The 15,823-nt window shown below is 47.1% G+C and overlaps 1 protein-coding gene across 4 annotated transcripts in view; it reads left to right on the forward strand.

The window, feature by feature from the left end:
• LOC145359989 (protein-arginine deiminase type-2-like) overlaps positions 1 to 15,823 on the forward strand; it is a 63,560-nt gene that overhangs the window by 29,384 nt on the left and 18,353 nt on the right. For all 4 annotated transcript variants that reach the window (XM_080214879.1, XM_080214880.1, XM_080214878.1 and 1 more), the window contains exons 5-8: positions 592 to 653; positions 11,324 to 11,441; positions 11,686 to 11,814; positions 12,827 to 12,984. In XM_080214879.1, the coding sequence (XP_080071005.1) occupies positions 592 to 653; positions 11,324 to 11,441; positions 11,686 to 11,814; positions 12,827 to 12,984 (467 nt within the window). The remainder of the gene's footprint in view (positions 1 to 591; positions 654 to 11,323; positions 11,442 to 11,685; positions 11,815 to 12,826; positions 12,985 to 15,823) is intronic.

Raw genomic sequence — 15,823 nt, forward strand, 5'->3', positions numbered from 1 at the left:
TGCAACAGTAGTGGATTCACCAACGTTAACGGTATTTAAATGGTCATTGGATAAACACATGGATGATATTGGAGTAGTGTAGGTTAGATGGGTTTTAGATTGGTTTCACAGGTCTGCGCAGTATTGAGGGCCGAATGTTCTATGTTCTATAGTTCATGGGCTGTCTTTTGCAGTAAAGTTGCCAAAATGATTAGTCCAGCCACTTAGAGGCAGTTGTCACCGGAACTTAATCCCGCATTTGTCTCTCCAAAGAGCTGCATACAAAATCTGCAAAAATGTTGAATGACCTGACAAGAAGAGGGAGGGTAACACTTTCTCCCTTTTCTTCACTGAACATTGTGATCACTGACACACTCCAAAAAGAAGATTTGTGTAACCAACTCTTCAGAACACACTTTAGTTTAAGGGAAACACTGATTCTGAATCTTAGATTATGGCTACCCTTAGCTCTGACAGCAATTACTTTTGTGCACAAGACTAAAATGCTTTCATCCACTTTGACTGGATGATTCCTCCATGTCATATTTTTCCCATGTCAATTAGCACACTGTTCCCAATTGCTTGTTAATCGCTATATCCCTTCTTTAACAGACATATCCTTGGATGTCGATGCAGATCGTGATGGTAAAGTTGAGAAGAATAACCCAAATAAGGTGATTAAACAGAAAGCTGTACAATTTAAGTTTTAGAAAACACTTGGGGTGAATCCCATGGAATTCTGCCTCTTTACTGTAATGTTGGTGGAAGAGCTGGAGAACAGCAGAAAACAAGAACAAGTTGCATTTATATAGTGTCTTTGATGAAGTAAAGCATCCCTAGGTGCTTCACAGGATTATCAGTGAAAATTTGACAGAGATGTAAGTGACCAAAAACTTGGTAAAAGAGATAAATTTTCATGAGTGACTTAAATGAACAGAAAGGTAAGAATGTTTTTAAGGAGGGAATTCTAGAGTTTAATATTTAGGCTGTTAAAAGCACAAAGGCCAATAGTAGAGTGAAGGAAACTAGTCTCAACCAGAGAAATGCAGAAATCTCAAAGGTTTGTAGGGCTGGAAGAAGTTAAAGTTAGGGATGAGGCCATGGAGGGAGTTGATAGCAAGAATTACATTTTTAACAACTCTGGATCTCTGCCAGACAGGAATCATTGCTGACTAGCAGGTACAGATGTTGGGTAAGTTTGGATATAGGCACTGGGATTTTTGATGGGGAGTTTAAGTCATTTTTCTGTGATATTCTTCTGCTGAAGTTAGTCAACAGGTAGGAGACATCTATGGGATTTCACTTCCATTGTGTGATTAAAAGCGATTGCTTTTCAGATACTATTGAATGTTGGAGACTTCTGCATTTGTCAATGTGGGCAGGAAATTTTCTTGACGCACTGGGATGGATTTCCCTTTCAACTAAAGCTCATTTTTGGGTGTTTTTCAAATATATATCTGTACAAATTTTGAACTGTTCTTTCCAAATTCCACTACTCCCCAATAATACCTACTTCTGGCTCACCATTCTTCCATACTTAATTGGTGGTTAATAAGCATGGACAATTATAGAAACATCTTTAGGAGGTACATGCCCTATGGACAGGAAAAATGCCCTATAGGAGTGGAAAGGTATCCTTTGGGATTGTTGAAAGTAGACATGATTGTGCATAAAAATTTGATAAACTCTTTGGATCTCTACATTTCATTGGAATTGTTAAATGTCAAATGGAAGTGGGAAGCAATTTAAAAATAATCAACCCTTGCGAATTCATTCTGTCTTTGATATAAGCCTGAAGGTGGAGGGGTATCAGCTGCCATTGAGGATATGAAAGGCCATGGGGTGGGTGGAGGGGCAAAGGTTGGCATGTAAGATATATGGTCATTGAGAGTTATGACCAGTCCCTAATTTAACTTCCTGAATGGGACCCTAATTCTGTTCTGCCCTGGGTGAGGAGGAATTAGCTGGCTTCCTTCAACCACACTTTGGTTAGTTGCAACAAGGAATACCTTTCTGTAGTACAAAGATATTTACCTTTTTAAAAGAAGTCGATTTAACTAGGCTTTCTTGAGCCAAATGAAGTGTAAGTTTGTTGTTTTAAAAAGCGAGAAAGTAATAAAGAACACAAGTGGCACAGTGGTTAGCACTACTGCCTCGCCGCACCAGGGACCCAGGTTCAATTCTAGCCTTGGGTGATTGTCTGTGAGGAGCTTGCAAGTTCTTCCTGTGTCTGTGGGTTTCTTCTGGGTGCTCTGGTTTTTTTCCACAGTCCAAAAATGTGCAGGCTCCTTCGACTGGCCATGTTAAATTTCCCCTTACTGTCAGGGGAATTAAGGGTAAATACATGGGGATATGGGAAGAGAGCCTTGGTGGTATTGTCGGTACAGACACAATGGGCCATATGGCCGCCTTCTACACTATAGGGATTCTATGGCTGGGATTCTCCTAGCCTGCTGCATTGCTTGAGTAGTAAAAAGTCTGACAGCACCAGGTTTTAGTCCAACCGATTTATTTGATAATAGACTCACAAGCTTTCGGGTTAGTCCCTTCGTCAGGTGAATGGAGCTCCATTCACCTAATGAAGGGACTAACCCGAAAGCTTGTGAGTCTATTATCAAATAAATCGGTTGGACTAAAACCTGGTGTTGTCAGACTTTTTACTGTGTTTACGCCAGTCCAACGCCGGCATACCCATATCATTGCTTGAGTAGTACAGTGGGCCAGGAGACATCAGCCTTCAGTGGGATTCATGACCGGCAGCCGGCCAGCTAGCATTCCCCACCACCCCCACCCTCACCCTCACCCCCACCCAGGCCATTGAGGCCACCACCTCCACCCTCCCGCCCCCCCGGAGGTCAGGGGCAAGGGAGAGTGCCCCTTGGGCAGTGCCAGCCTGGCACCCTGGCACTGCTGTCTGGATACCAGGCAGTGCCAAGGGGGCAGGGCCTGAGGGGGTCAGGGCATACTGGGGGGGGGGGCTACTGGGCAGAGGGAGTTGATTGATTGGGGTGTGGTGGGGCCTACTGGGCAGAGGGTTGATTGATTGGGAGGGGCCCACTGCCAGTCTGCAATGGAATCAGTTGGGGGAGGAGTGAGGGGGCGATTGGGATTGGCCATCAGGAGGGAGAGAAGAGATTTTGGGGCTAGTCATTGCAGGGGTTTGGGGCTGGGGTGGGGGGGGGTGAGAGGAGTGGGCGTGGTTTTGGGAGGCCAGCAATCATGAGGGGGAGACCTGTGAAGATATCAGGAGGCCAGCGATTGGGGGGTGCCAATGTGCCAATAAGAACATAAGAACATAAGAAATAGGAGCAGGAGTAGGCCATCTAGCCCTTCAAGCCTGCCCCGCCATTCAATAAGATCATGGCTGATCTGAAGTGGCTCAGTTCCACTTTCCCGCTTTCTCCCCGTAACCCTTAATCCCCTTGCCCACCAAAAACCTACCTACCCGCGTCTTAAATATATTTAGCAAGGTAGCCTCCACCACTTCAACGGGCAGAGAATTCCAGAGATTCACCACCCTTTGAGTGAAGAAGTTCCTACTCAACTCTGTTCTAAACTGCCCCCCCTTATCTTGAGGCTGTGCCCTCTAGTCCTGCTGTCCTTTCTGAGCGGGAAGAACCTCTCCACCTCTACCCTATCCATCCCTTTCATCATTTTATACGTCTCAGTGAGATCTCCCCTCATCCTTCTAAACTCTAACGAGTACAAGCCCAGTCTATTCAGCCTCTCCTCATAGCTCAACCCCCTCAACTCCAGTATCAGCCTAGTGAGCCTCCTCTGCACTCCCTCCAAGGCCAAAATATCCTTGTGCAAGTGCGGCGACCAAAACCGCACACAGTACTCCAGCTGCGGCCTCACCAGTGCCCTGTACAGCTGCAGCAAGACCTCCCTACTTTTATATTCAATCCCCCTCGTTATGAAGGCCAGCATCCCATTTGCCTTCCTGACCACCTGCTGCACCTGTAGGCTGGGTTTTTGCGACTCATGCACAAGGACCCCCAGGTCCCTCTGCACCGTAGCATGCTGCAGCTTTTCGCCCTGTAAGTAGTAGTCCTTCCTACCATTATTCCTACCAAAGTGGATAACCTCACGCTTGCCAACATTGTATTCCATCTGCCAGGTCCTCGCCCACTCGCTCAGCCTATCTAGGTCCCTTTGCAGACTTTCCACACCCTCCGCACAATTTGCTGTTCCACTTATCTTTGTGTCATCAGCAAATTTCGACACCTTACACTCGGCTCCCTCCTCCAGATCATCTATATAAATGGTAAATAGCTGAGGCCCCAGCACCAATCCCTGGGGCACTCCACTAGTCACCAACCGCCAATCCGAATAGCACCCATTGACACCCACTCTCTGCCTCCTATTTGACAGCCAATCCCCTATCCGCGCTAACACCCTACTCCCAACTCCATGCCCCCCAACCTTCTGTAACAGCCTTTTGTGCGGCACCTTATCAAACGCCTTCTGAAAATCGAGAAACACCACATCCACCGGTTCCCCTCTATCCACCACACTAGACACATCCTCATAGAATTCCAATAAATTCGTCAGACACGACTTCCCCTTAACAAAACCGTGCTGCGTCTGCTCTATCAAACAATTCTTCTCAAGATGCCTCGCTATTTTCTCTCCTCACTGACAGATTAGTGCATGCACAGTGACCTGCCCAGCACTATGCCGCCAGCATCCAGCAGAATGAGGCCCTATCCACCGCTTTCCAGCGTGAATCCCTCTGTGCATCACAGAGTGCCTCAAAGTGTTGGAGATTTATTCAGATAAGTACTCCCAAAAAACAGGAGGGAAAATCTCCTGTTTTCCTGTCCTCTGGGCACTTTGAGAATCCTGGCCTATGATTCTAAAACAACACATGCATTCACACTCTGATCAGATGAGAAGATAAAAGTCCAGATAAAATTAAATAAATAGATACAAACCAGCCTTTAGTAGATAGTGGTATCCATGCTGTGATTCAGCCATGACCCTTTGGGACTCAGCTGTGGCCTGCTGTGACTTAGCCATCGCTTGGAGCCTCCACTTATGGCGAGGATTCCCTGCCCCAGGCTTTCCACTGTGGACACCCAACTCTTACAATGTTGCAAGACAGGCAATAGCTGGTCCACGTGAAAGCTTTGGGACGCCCTCCCAACAGCCTCACAGTCGGTCTAGTGTTGCTGAAAGCCCCTCCTGTATTCCCTGGCTCTGTAACTGCATCTTCAGCAGCTGAGGGAGAAGTGATTTCAGAAGGCCAGTGTACAGCTGAGGGCCAGCTGAGTGCTCGCCTCTGGCATGCCCCCACACGCCAGAGGCCTCGGATGTTCCCCTCCACTGATGTACATCAGCAGATGTGTCGTGCTCAGCAGAGATTGACCCAGATGTGTCACCACTAACTGAACCCACTGACGTGAGTGTTTCTGGGATGGTGAGTTGTGAAGTGGAAGCTGATGCCAAAAAGATACCGCCCTTGGAAGTCCCTTCTTCAGCTTCCTCCAAGGAGTCTCAGAACTGTCAGGGCTGGATAGGCAGGGGCCGCGATACCAGATGGTCCCGGAGCATCTGGGTCCCTTCCTGCAACACAGAACACAAAGTTCAGTGCAAGGGAGAGTGAGGAAGCTGTGATGCATGAAATTTGCTTCACATTTTTCCACTGAACATCGAACAAAGAAAATTACAACACAGGAAAAGGCCCTTCGGGCTTCCAAGCCTGCACCGACCATACTGTCCATCTGAATTAAAATCTCCTACCCTTTCAAGGACCATGTCCCTCTATTTCCATCCCATTCGTGTATTTGTCAAGACACCTCTTAAAAGTCACTATTGTATCTGCTTCCACTATCACCTCCAGCAGAGCCTTGCAGGCATCCACCACCCTCTGTGTATTTTAAAAAAATGCCTCATACATCTCCTTCAAATCTTGTCCCTTGCACCTTAAATGTATGCTCCGCAGTAATTGACTCAAATTGATTGGAGGATTGACAGATGCTCACTTCTTGGCTCCAGCCCTACTATACTGTCGCTGATGGCCTAGGTGTCATCTTCCCCTCACAGTTCCAGCACCAGCTCCCCAAAGTGGATGAGGACTTGGAGGTTGGATTCACCACCCCCTGTCTTTGCTTTCTCCTGGCAGTTATGGGCATTCTTCTCCTGTGGGGACAGAAGGAGCCATGAAGAAAATGATGGCATGACTCTTGCAGAGTAGGAGTTTGCTTAAGGGCCAGGGGCTGGAAGCATGCAGGGTGCTAGGAGTGGGGCTATCTAGGTGTGATTTGGGGGAAGATGTTCGATGGGGTTCAACACTCACCCTTGCTCTCCGGATGAGGTCACTTTTTTTTCAGCACTGCTTCCCTTTGTCTTGGCCAATGCCATGACACTAACAGAGGCAGCCACTGCCTCCCAGGCCACTTTCCCATCAGTCCCCCTTGGATGATGTCCTGCTGAGAGGAAGACGGTGCCCTGCCTTGCCTCCACAGCATCCAGCAACCTGGTCAGTTCTGATTCCAGAAATCTGGCTGCCTAAAATGACGTTTTTTTTCTGCACTGCCTGTCTGTCTGCCCATCCTTGGGGGTTTTTATGGAACTGCCCCTTATTAAGGCAGATCAGCTGCAGGTATTATGGGAGAGCTTCACAGCAAGTTACGTGCTGTTTGTTTGTTACCACTGAGGGGAAGGCAAGTGGGCACTTGCAGGTGTGCTGATGGGGTGTGGGAGATCTCTGCCTCTATGATTGGGGGCAGGGGAGAGAGAGGGAGGTGTCAGACATCCTTTGGAGCCGGGGGAGATGAGGGGTGGGGGAGGTGGGGGGGAGGGGGCGCTGTCTCTCTGCGATTGGCAAGGTGGGGGTCTGCAATCGGTCTGGGTGGCGCAGAGGTGGGGGGCATGCGGATAAGGGGGTCAGTAATGTTGTTGGGGGTGGGGGCTGTGGGGTGGTTCAATGTCTGTGGGGGTAAGGGGGAGGCATTATCTGGCCCGGGAGGGATCAGGCAGGGAGCTGCTTTATTTCATTTTTTTAATGCGCGTGCACAGTTGGAGGCTCCGATCAGAGCTGCAAGCTTTTGGGCACGTTAAGCCCCACCCACAGATTTCTGCAGCGAGAAATGGACTCACCCAAACTTATGCAGCCAGTGCAAATTGGGAGAGGTGGTGGGGTGGGGGGAAGGCTTGAAAACACACCCAAAAAAAAAGATCTAGACTCTCCCACCTAGCATTTAGACAGCAAGTGGTAAAATACAGCCCCATGTCTCTCATCCCAGAATAAGATTTATTTGAACTTATAACTATTCTTTGAATACACCCTATTTCCACATTCAGAGATGTTGATTAGCAGGAGATGGAATTTGGATGGCTGTTGAGATGTGAAGTGTCTCTCTTTGTATTCCCTTTGCTGCGGACCTTGTTTGCCTTTCTCATTATTTTCATAGAATGTAATTTTGCATTATAAAGCAATTTGTTCTATCTTGTTTCAAATTCCAGAATTTAAATTAAAAAAAACATTTTAAAGAAACAAGTTGTAACTTCACAACAGGATAGAGCGTAGGTTGGCAGAGAGAGTGTATGGGGCCATGTGAAATGGACAGAGGAGCATACATTGGCATGGAGCTTATGAAAGGCCATGGGACTGGGTGGAGGGCATGATGTGGCATGGGTAGGCATGGAAAGTATGAGTGATGAATGCTAGAGCAGTCTTTTTTGTTTTCATTTTTTTCACCATCGGGACAAAATGTTGGAGGGAGCATCAAGAGGGACTTTTATGCTCAGCCTGCCCCTGCAGCCAACAGCCCCTATGATGCATTGGCAATATTTCTGTGGTTGTGCAGCACAACCCCCATTTCACCCCATTGCCCCCCTGCCCCCCAAAAAATTGAAAATTGGATGTTGCAGGGTACGTTTTCCCAGGTCAGGTTTTGCAGTCCTGAGAATTGTCCTGATTCTGTGCTCCTCTCCATCTCTAACCCCACTCTCCCACCCCATTCAGAGTGACAAGATAGGTTTTGCTATGCAACCAATCAATCTTGCTGTTTTTTTGGTTGTTGCTGGAGTTGAGCAGGAGGAGCTGGAAGAAGAGTTGTGGGCACAGGAGGCCCAGGCTTTATCACTTGCAGGAGTAGAAGGAGATGACCACCAGAAGCAGGAGGTGACCATTTGCCCAGAAGGGGAGTGGGGAGGGAAGGCGCACAGGAGGAGGAGGGATCAGAGATTCAGGCAATTCTGTGCATGAGTGTCATTTGAACAGATGTCAGACAGTGTGCCACTGACATTTCCACCTTCGAAACAAAACAGAACCTAGCACCTAGGGGCAGGCACCCTACCCGACTCTGTGGCTGTCAAATTAATGGCCGCTTTGAACTTTTTTGTGATTGGCGCCTTCCAGACCCCTAGCAGACATGTATGTGGCATTTCCCAGTCAGCTGTGCACATCTGTGTCAAGCAGGTCACAGAAGCCCTATATGCCTAGGCAGGGCAGTACATCAAATTTAACCTGGACCAGGTCCATCAGGAAGCTGGGCTGCAGGATTTGCAGCCATTGTGGCGATGCCTAACATACTGGGAGCCATCAATTGCACCCAGGTCACCCTCAAGGTCCCCCAACAGAATCCACAAAGATTCATCAGTAGAAAGGCATTCCACTCCCTGAACGTTCAACTTGTGTGTGACCATAATATGAACGTTATGCACATCTGTGCAAGACACCCAGGCAGTGTGCATGACAGCTTCATTGTCAGGAGCTCTGACATTCCGGAGGCATTTGAGGAGGAGCCCAGGCTGTTGGGGTAGATTGTGGGTGATATGGGTTACCCACTTTGAACGTGGCTGATGATGCCTCTGACTGAGGCGGAGACCTGCTATAATGAGGCCCATGTAGCCACCTGTGCAATAGTGGAAAGGCACATTGGACTCCTCAAAAAGTAATTCTGGTGCCTGGACTGCCCTGGCAGGGCTCTACAATACTGCCCTGTGATCTCTTCCCGCATTGTGGTCATGTGTTGTGCCTTGCACAACCTGGCTCTGTAGAGAGGTGACCAATTGAAGGAGGATGTGAAGGCTGATGAGCTGGGCGTCGCTGGGGAGGAGGATGACCAGCAGGAGGAGATGGAAGAAAAGGAAGAGCACACCTTGGGAGCACCATCCAGGCACTGAAGGGCTGGCAACTCAAATGAGGCATGCGAGGGCAGCTAGGGAAGTGCTGATCACCAGATAGTTCAACTGCTAGGGGCTGTGGGTTCCACACCCCAAAATTCATTCTATCTCCTGCAACATTGTTACCCCAGAGTGGTGGGTCTAGGTACGCTGTGTTGGCAAGTTTTTTGGCAAGCAGGAGGATGACCTGAAAAGCACCATAATGATGCCCTGATACAAACTAGTCTGACTCCTATCTGAGCTCCACATGCATGCTGAGCCCACGCCTGTGTAGTGGATAAGGGATCTGAAACTCCTATGTGGGTGGGGTGGGGAAAGGGAGGGAATCGCTCGTGGGTTGTAGGGAAGCAATGGCTTCCTTTTCTCAGTGACACAGCATTGAGGGGCCTCCCCCTCATCAACATGAAGCATCCCTCTGGCGATCATCAGTGTAGGAGGATTCCTGTTCGAGACAAATTAGTCACAGGTGCATGGTGAAAAAACATCTAATTGCAATAAAGGTGTTGAAATAATATGCTCTAACACAAACTTGTGAACAGAAAATGTTAAGGTGCTTAAATATCTTTCTAACTAGTGCAGACCTTCTCAATGCAACTACAACTTCCTAGCCTTACGTGGCCTACTGCTACATCTCAGTGACTCCGCAGAATGTACATCAGAGGTGGAGGGGGCCAGCTGCCTACCTTGACCCATTTCCTGTGATGCGTGTGGCAGACGTCCTCTGGAGGGCCAGGACCATGAGGGCCCTAATCGACTTCCAGCTGTCTGGAACATATCCATGATATCCTCTTCATCCCGCTGCCCTAGTGTCAGGAAGCGGGGGGGGTCAGAAGGTGTAGCCACAGTCTTCTGGCTCAAAAGCCCCAGCATGACCTTGAGCCTTTCCTCCTCCCTTGGGGTTCCTGTGGGCCTCTGGGTCACTCCATGGGATAGTGGTGCTTCTGCAGTGAGCTGCATTGAGCTCCAGAAGCTCCGGCATCACCTGGCCCTGCCAGTCCTGGAGGACCACCTGCGTCCTACCCATGATAGTTGAGCCCTCTGCAATGCCCACCTGAGTCGAGGACCACCTGTCAAAATTCACAGCAAGTGCCCTCTGAGATGCTCTGCAGCCTCTTAGCCATGACCATCTGCGACTGGGTCACGTTTTCATAGACTGCAACCATAGCCTGCTGTCTCTCAGCATGTCCTGCTGGATCTCCTGTAAGCTCTCAAGCATCTCAGCCATGGGTCGCAAAATCTTGAAACCTATTCACTCCCTCAGTGCAGCCCTCTGGGACTCAGCTATAGCCCATTGTGACTTGGCGTGGCCCTCTGGGACTGTGCTGTGGCCTGCTGTGACTCAGCCATCACTTGGAGCCTGCCACTCATGGTGGGGATCCCCTGCCCCAAGCTTTCCACTGCAGACACCATCCTTGCAGTGTTAGCCTGAGAAACACAGGCAACAGCTGGTCCACCTGAAAGCTTTGGGACTCCTTCCAACAGCCTTGTTGTTGGTCCAGTGTGGCCCTCAGTCCCTCCTGCATTCCCTGGCTCTGTCGCTGCATCTCCAGCAGCTGAGGGATGTGAGGAAGTGGGACAGGCCTGTGATCGCTCTGGGGAGTGGGAGAATAACGGGGTCAGTAATGTTGTGGGCAATGTCTGTGGAGGCCGGGGGAGGCATTATCCAGCCCGGGAGGGATGTGATAGGGGAGTGTTATTTTATCTTTTTTTTCTGCGCATGCACAGTCGGAAGTGCCAATTGGAGCAGTAAGATTTTCGGTGCATTAAGCCCCGTCCTCAGGCTTATACAATGCAATTCAGACTCACTGATATTTTTGCAGGCAAAGTGCGAATGGAGGCGCCTGAGAATGGGTCTAAAAGTCAGATCTGAAACACTCCCTGTTTCAAGTCTGCTCAGCACTTAGAATCAAAATGGTAAAATAAGGCCAATAGTGGCTCCTTCAATTAGCTGCAATGTTATAAACATCGTAGCAGCTCTTTCTTACCTGCAATCATATCAGCCCATTAGAAGGTGCTTTTATCGCTTCTAACATAAGTTGCATACTTAATTAGGGACTTCTTGCTTTGAAGAAGCTTTAAGTTACCTTTCCCAATATCTCCATCTATGTCTCTTTGTTTGTTTTCTCCAATGAAGTGACTCAAAATGCTTTTTGCTAATTTAAAGGTACTTATAACAATGCAAGTCATTTATTTTACCTTTCTTTACCAGGGTTCGTGGAAATGGGGTCCTAATGGACATGGAGCCGTCCTTCTTGTGAACAGTGACAAGGAGGCACACACAACTGCAAAATATGACAGAAGTGATGATACAGTTCCCATTTTTGAAGGTAACAAGTAAAATGTATTGACATACTGCTGGCTGAGTCATACGTACTCAGGCTGGAATCAGTTCTTAATGAGTACATGAAAGTTGAGATGTTATTGCTAAATAATAAAAACAATCACTTTTTGGGAGGTGACTAAAACCATGCAAAGAAAAGTAAATATTTCTGGTTGGTTGACCCATTGTTCATCTTAAGAATGTAGCTACCCCATTACTCTATTGTCATCTGTGGATGTTCTTCTTTTCAGACCTTGCTGATATGTCTCAAATGATACTAAGAACAGAAGGACCCAAATTTCTGCTACCTGACTACAAACTCCAGCTGTACATTTCAGCTTCTGATGGAAAGAAAGTACAAGTCTTTCGTCATGATCTCAGTGAGTCTGTGACCTTGATTTTCAAATCAAGGTCTCTATTCTTGGCTAATTTTCAGCTCCTGACTTTGTTTCATGACTGTGTCACTCGTGATATTATCATAATATATAAATTCCCTAACTGAGCTGGTGGTAAGCTCAGTGCCCAATTAAGTGGCACCAAACGTAACCAGGAAGTGTGAGCTGCCTGCAGAATATGAGCAGCAAAGGCAGCCATACAGAAGCCTGCCACTGCTTTGCAGAAGGGAACAGGCAGTACCTCGGACAGCCAGCATCGTTACTGAATACAAAAATGGTCAAAAGGCCAAATGGAAGATAAAATGCAGGAGTCAGCACAAGATTCCCAGCTCCTACCATTTTTAAACATGAAAAGCCTTCAGCTTCTGCCCACTTTGAACCCAGCAGCCGTGAACTTATGCATACCATACTATTCAATGATTTCAATTTGAAACTTCCTTTTTCAGCCTCCCTTGGCCACAATTTTCAAACAGTGTCTGCACTTCTTCATGATGTCACCAGCAATTGAAAATCCTGACCTAGTTGTCTGATGTTCTGCAGAAGGTGTAGATTTTCATTAGTGTCTATCACCTCTTTCTCTAGTAACTTAAAGAAAAACCCAAGTTTGACAACACATCACTCCTGCTTCCTAATTTGTCTTGCTTTCTATTTGCTTGCCACTCTGTGCAGTTATGAATTATGGGTTTAGGCTACTCATTCTCGTCTCTCAATTTTCTAAGTTAAAGTTACATAGAATTAAAAATCATCACAAGAGATACTTTGAACGTCATACCAGCTCTCAACTTGTTTCTTTCTTACCCTTCTCCCTGCCTGACACATTCTCTTATTCAAGACAAAAATAGAAAATACTGGAAAATCCCAGCAGGTCTGTGGGAAGAGGATAGAGCCAACTTTTCGCGTCTAGATGACCCTTTGTCAGTATTTTGCTTTTCTCTTATTCAAGATCTCATTCAATTGTCATTGCATCATTTTCCTTTTCTTTTTGCACAAACTACAGCAAAAATGACAAAAGTCCTGGGCACAACAATGCTGTCATCAGTTATGGATTATACAAAAGGGAACAATGAATATAATTTCTTCATTGAGGGGCTCACATTTCCAGATGAGGCGATTGGAAGCTTGGTGGCCTTCAACCTTAGCCTGCTAGAACCAATGGTAAAATTCTAACCTGATTCCAGTTCTATTCTTTGAATGGTGAAATTTTTGCATCATTGGGTTGCAATAGTTGAATTGATAGCTTTTGCAAGACTTTAGTTGCCTTGTCTCGTTATTCAAAAGAAAGTCAAAGAAACATGAAATATTGAATTCATTCTTGTGCATGCTTCCAACTTCGCGTGGCTTTAGATAATAACAGGGAAATGTAAACCTCTATCTTGTATAAGAAGTAGGCAGAATGTCTTTGATAGTGAAGGGATTTGTAGAGGGCACTGCAGGCAGGTGTTATCACTGTGAAATGACTTTATTGGTTGTGTCAACTGTTATTCCTTGAGATAACTGAGCTGACAAGTGTCCTTGTCTTTCTCTTGTTACTATTGCATGTCCTCATCCACCTGTGTGCCCTCCTTGTGCTGCAAGAAAGTAGAAAATCTATCCACACTCTCTTCGTCATTATTATCTTTCAGCTTCTAGAAACAGGCATTAACCACCATCATGACATTGTGTTGTTTGCATCCTGCTATAAGAATCTTTGAATTCTAGCTAGGCTCTATTGAAGGACATTATCGAGGATCTATAAAGAACTTGAAAGATATCGGTTGTCTGCTCTACTGCACTTTAAGGCATGGCACAGTGGCACATTGTTTATCATTGCTGTCTCGCAGCACCAGGGACCCGAGTTCGATTCCAGCCTTGGATCATTGTCTGTGCCGTGTCTGCACTGTCTCTCTGCTGTCTTTGTGGGTTTCCTCCAGGTGCTCTGGTTTCCTCCCACAGTCCAAACCATGTGTTAGTTAGGTGCATTGGCTATGCTAAATTTTCCCTCAGTGTACCTGAACAGGCGCCAGAGTGTGGCGACTAGGGGATTTTCACATGAGCTTAATTGCAGTGTTAATGTAATCTACTTGTGACACTAATTTTAAAACAATTTCTTGTCCATGGCACAAGCCTCATTAATCTGCTGAAGCCACTGTTGCAGAAGCCTTAATGAAGTCATAAACCATAGCTTCAGGTAGCCCTCACCAAGACAGCTTCTTGTGCATTTGGCATGCGGGATAAGGAGATTGCTTTGTGTACTAACTGTGTTCTGGTAAAGGTGAAAGCCTTTCCTGATCATCAAGTTAGGATGGTGAGGTGAAGTGGACATTATCATGTAGGACTTGAGTGGCACATGTGTTCTGTCAAGTGGTCTTTCCATCTGTGAGAATCCTGGCCTTCAATAGAACTGGATAACTATCTCTCTCCATTGAGTTAATTGGGAAAGATATCAGTTTTACCATTTTCCTTTCATGACTTGATGAGACTTGGTCAGGTCCAGTTATGAAGAAATTCATGGCAGTGGTGGCTTTGACCGATGCAAACAATGTTGTTTTCCTGGTGAAAGTGGCCTGTGAGCTTTCAGTGAGTTATTGAGGGGTAGTCTGCCTTCTGAGGCATTGATTTAAATATCTAAATAAGACTTTGTTGTTCTGTAAACTCGTGTATGTGCCTGTCAGGGAGAGATATATTTGTGATGTTTCACTCTACTAGCTTTCAATCTAGTCTCTTCCTCATCCGCTTTTTGTTATAATAGGGGGAATCCAGGCCTCAAAGAAAAGCAATACTTTGAACAAAACCATCAACAGAAGTCCCAAGCAAATCTCCAAGTTATTAAAAAGTATTCAATTAGCTATGAAGTGTTTTGCTAAAGGCACTAAATAAATGCAAATTGAATGGAAATCCCTTCTCACTATCTCCCAACATAAGTACATAGGTTTCCTGCAATGTGAAACAAAATCTTAAATTTCATGGTACCAAATTGCACAAAATTAAGTGAGGGCATACAGCTAGAAAGTGAAAAATCGCACAATCACAGAGTCACACTGAAGAAGAGGCCATTTGGCCCATTGAGTCTGCACTGACACAAGAGAAAATCCTGACCTACCTAATCCCATTTGCCAGCATTTGGCCAAAGCTTTAAATGTTATAAGTGCCAAGTGCACATCGAGGTACTTTTTAAAGGATGTGAGGCAACCCACCATCACTACACGGGCAGGGTAGGGCATCCATTTTAACCTGGGCCAGGCCCAACAAGATGCCTGGGTTGAAGACTTCGCCCGCATTGCTGGCATGCTGCAGATGCAGGGGGCTATAGATGTCACACACGTCACTCTCTGGGTGCCGTGAAATCGGGGCATGCCCTTTAACAGGAAGGGGTTCCAATCTCTGAACGTGCAGATTGTATGTGAGCACCTTGCTGGCATCCTGGAGCTGTGCACATGCTTCATGGGGATTGTGCATGACAGCCACATCCTGTGGCACTCTCATTTCCCCAAGTCTTCGAGGACCAGCCAAAGCTTCCAGGGTGGCTCATGGGGGACAGGAGCGACTTGCTGAGTCAAGGATGATGATGCCAGCATGGAGGCCTGACACCAAGGTGGAGACCCACTACAATAAGGCCCATGCATCACCCAGTCAGTTGCCGAGCTGTGCATCGGCCTGCTGAAGAAACGGTTCTGCTGTCTGGAGTGCTCTGGCGGCACCCTCTAGTACTGCCCCCAGAGAGTATCCCACATCATGGTGGTCTGCTGTGTGTTCCAAAATGTGGCACAGCAGCAGGGCAACACCATTGAGGAGGACAGGTGGATGGCCTTGAAGAGAAAGCAGACAGGAGAGTCTGGAGGATGAGGCTGAGGAGAACCAGGAGGAGACAGGACCAGCGGCAGCAGTAAGGATCCAGCAGACCAGGAGGAAGACCAAGGAGGCCAGGTTCACGTGGTGTCCAACAGCTCCAACACCCCCCGGCGAGGGTCGCATTGACATCACAACAAGGTGATGGGCCTGGGTGATGGCCGTGTGA

The sequence above is a fragment of the Carcharhinus amblyrhynchos genome, chromosome 30 (genome assembly GCF_965287045.1).
Source record: "Carcharhinus amblyrhynchos chromosome 30, sCarAmb.v2.hapA, whole genome shotgun sequence".
In the NCBI taxonomy this organism is placed as follows: domain Eukaryota; kingdom Metazoa; phylum Chordata; class Chondrichthyes; order Carcharhiniformes; family Carcharhinidae; genus Carcharhinus; species Carcharhinus amblyrhynchos.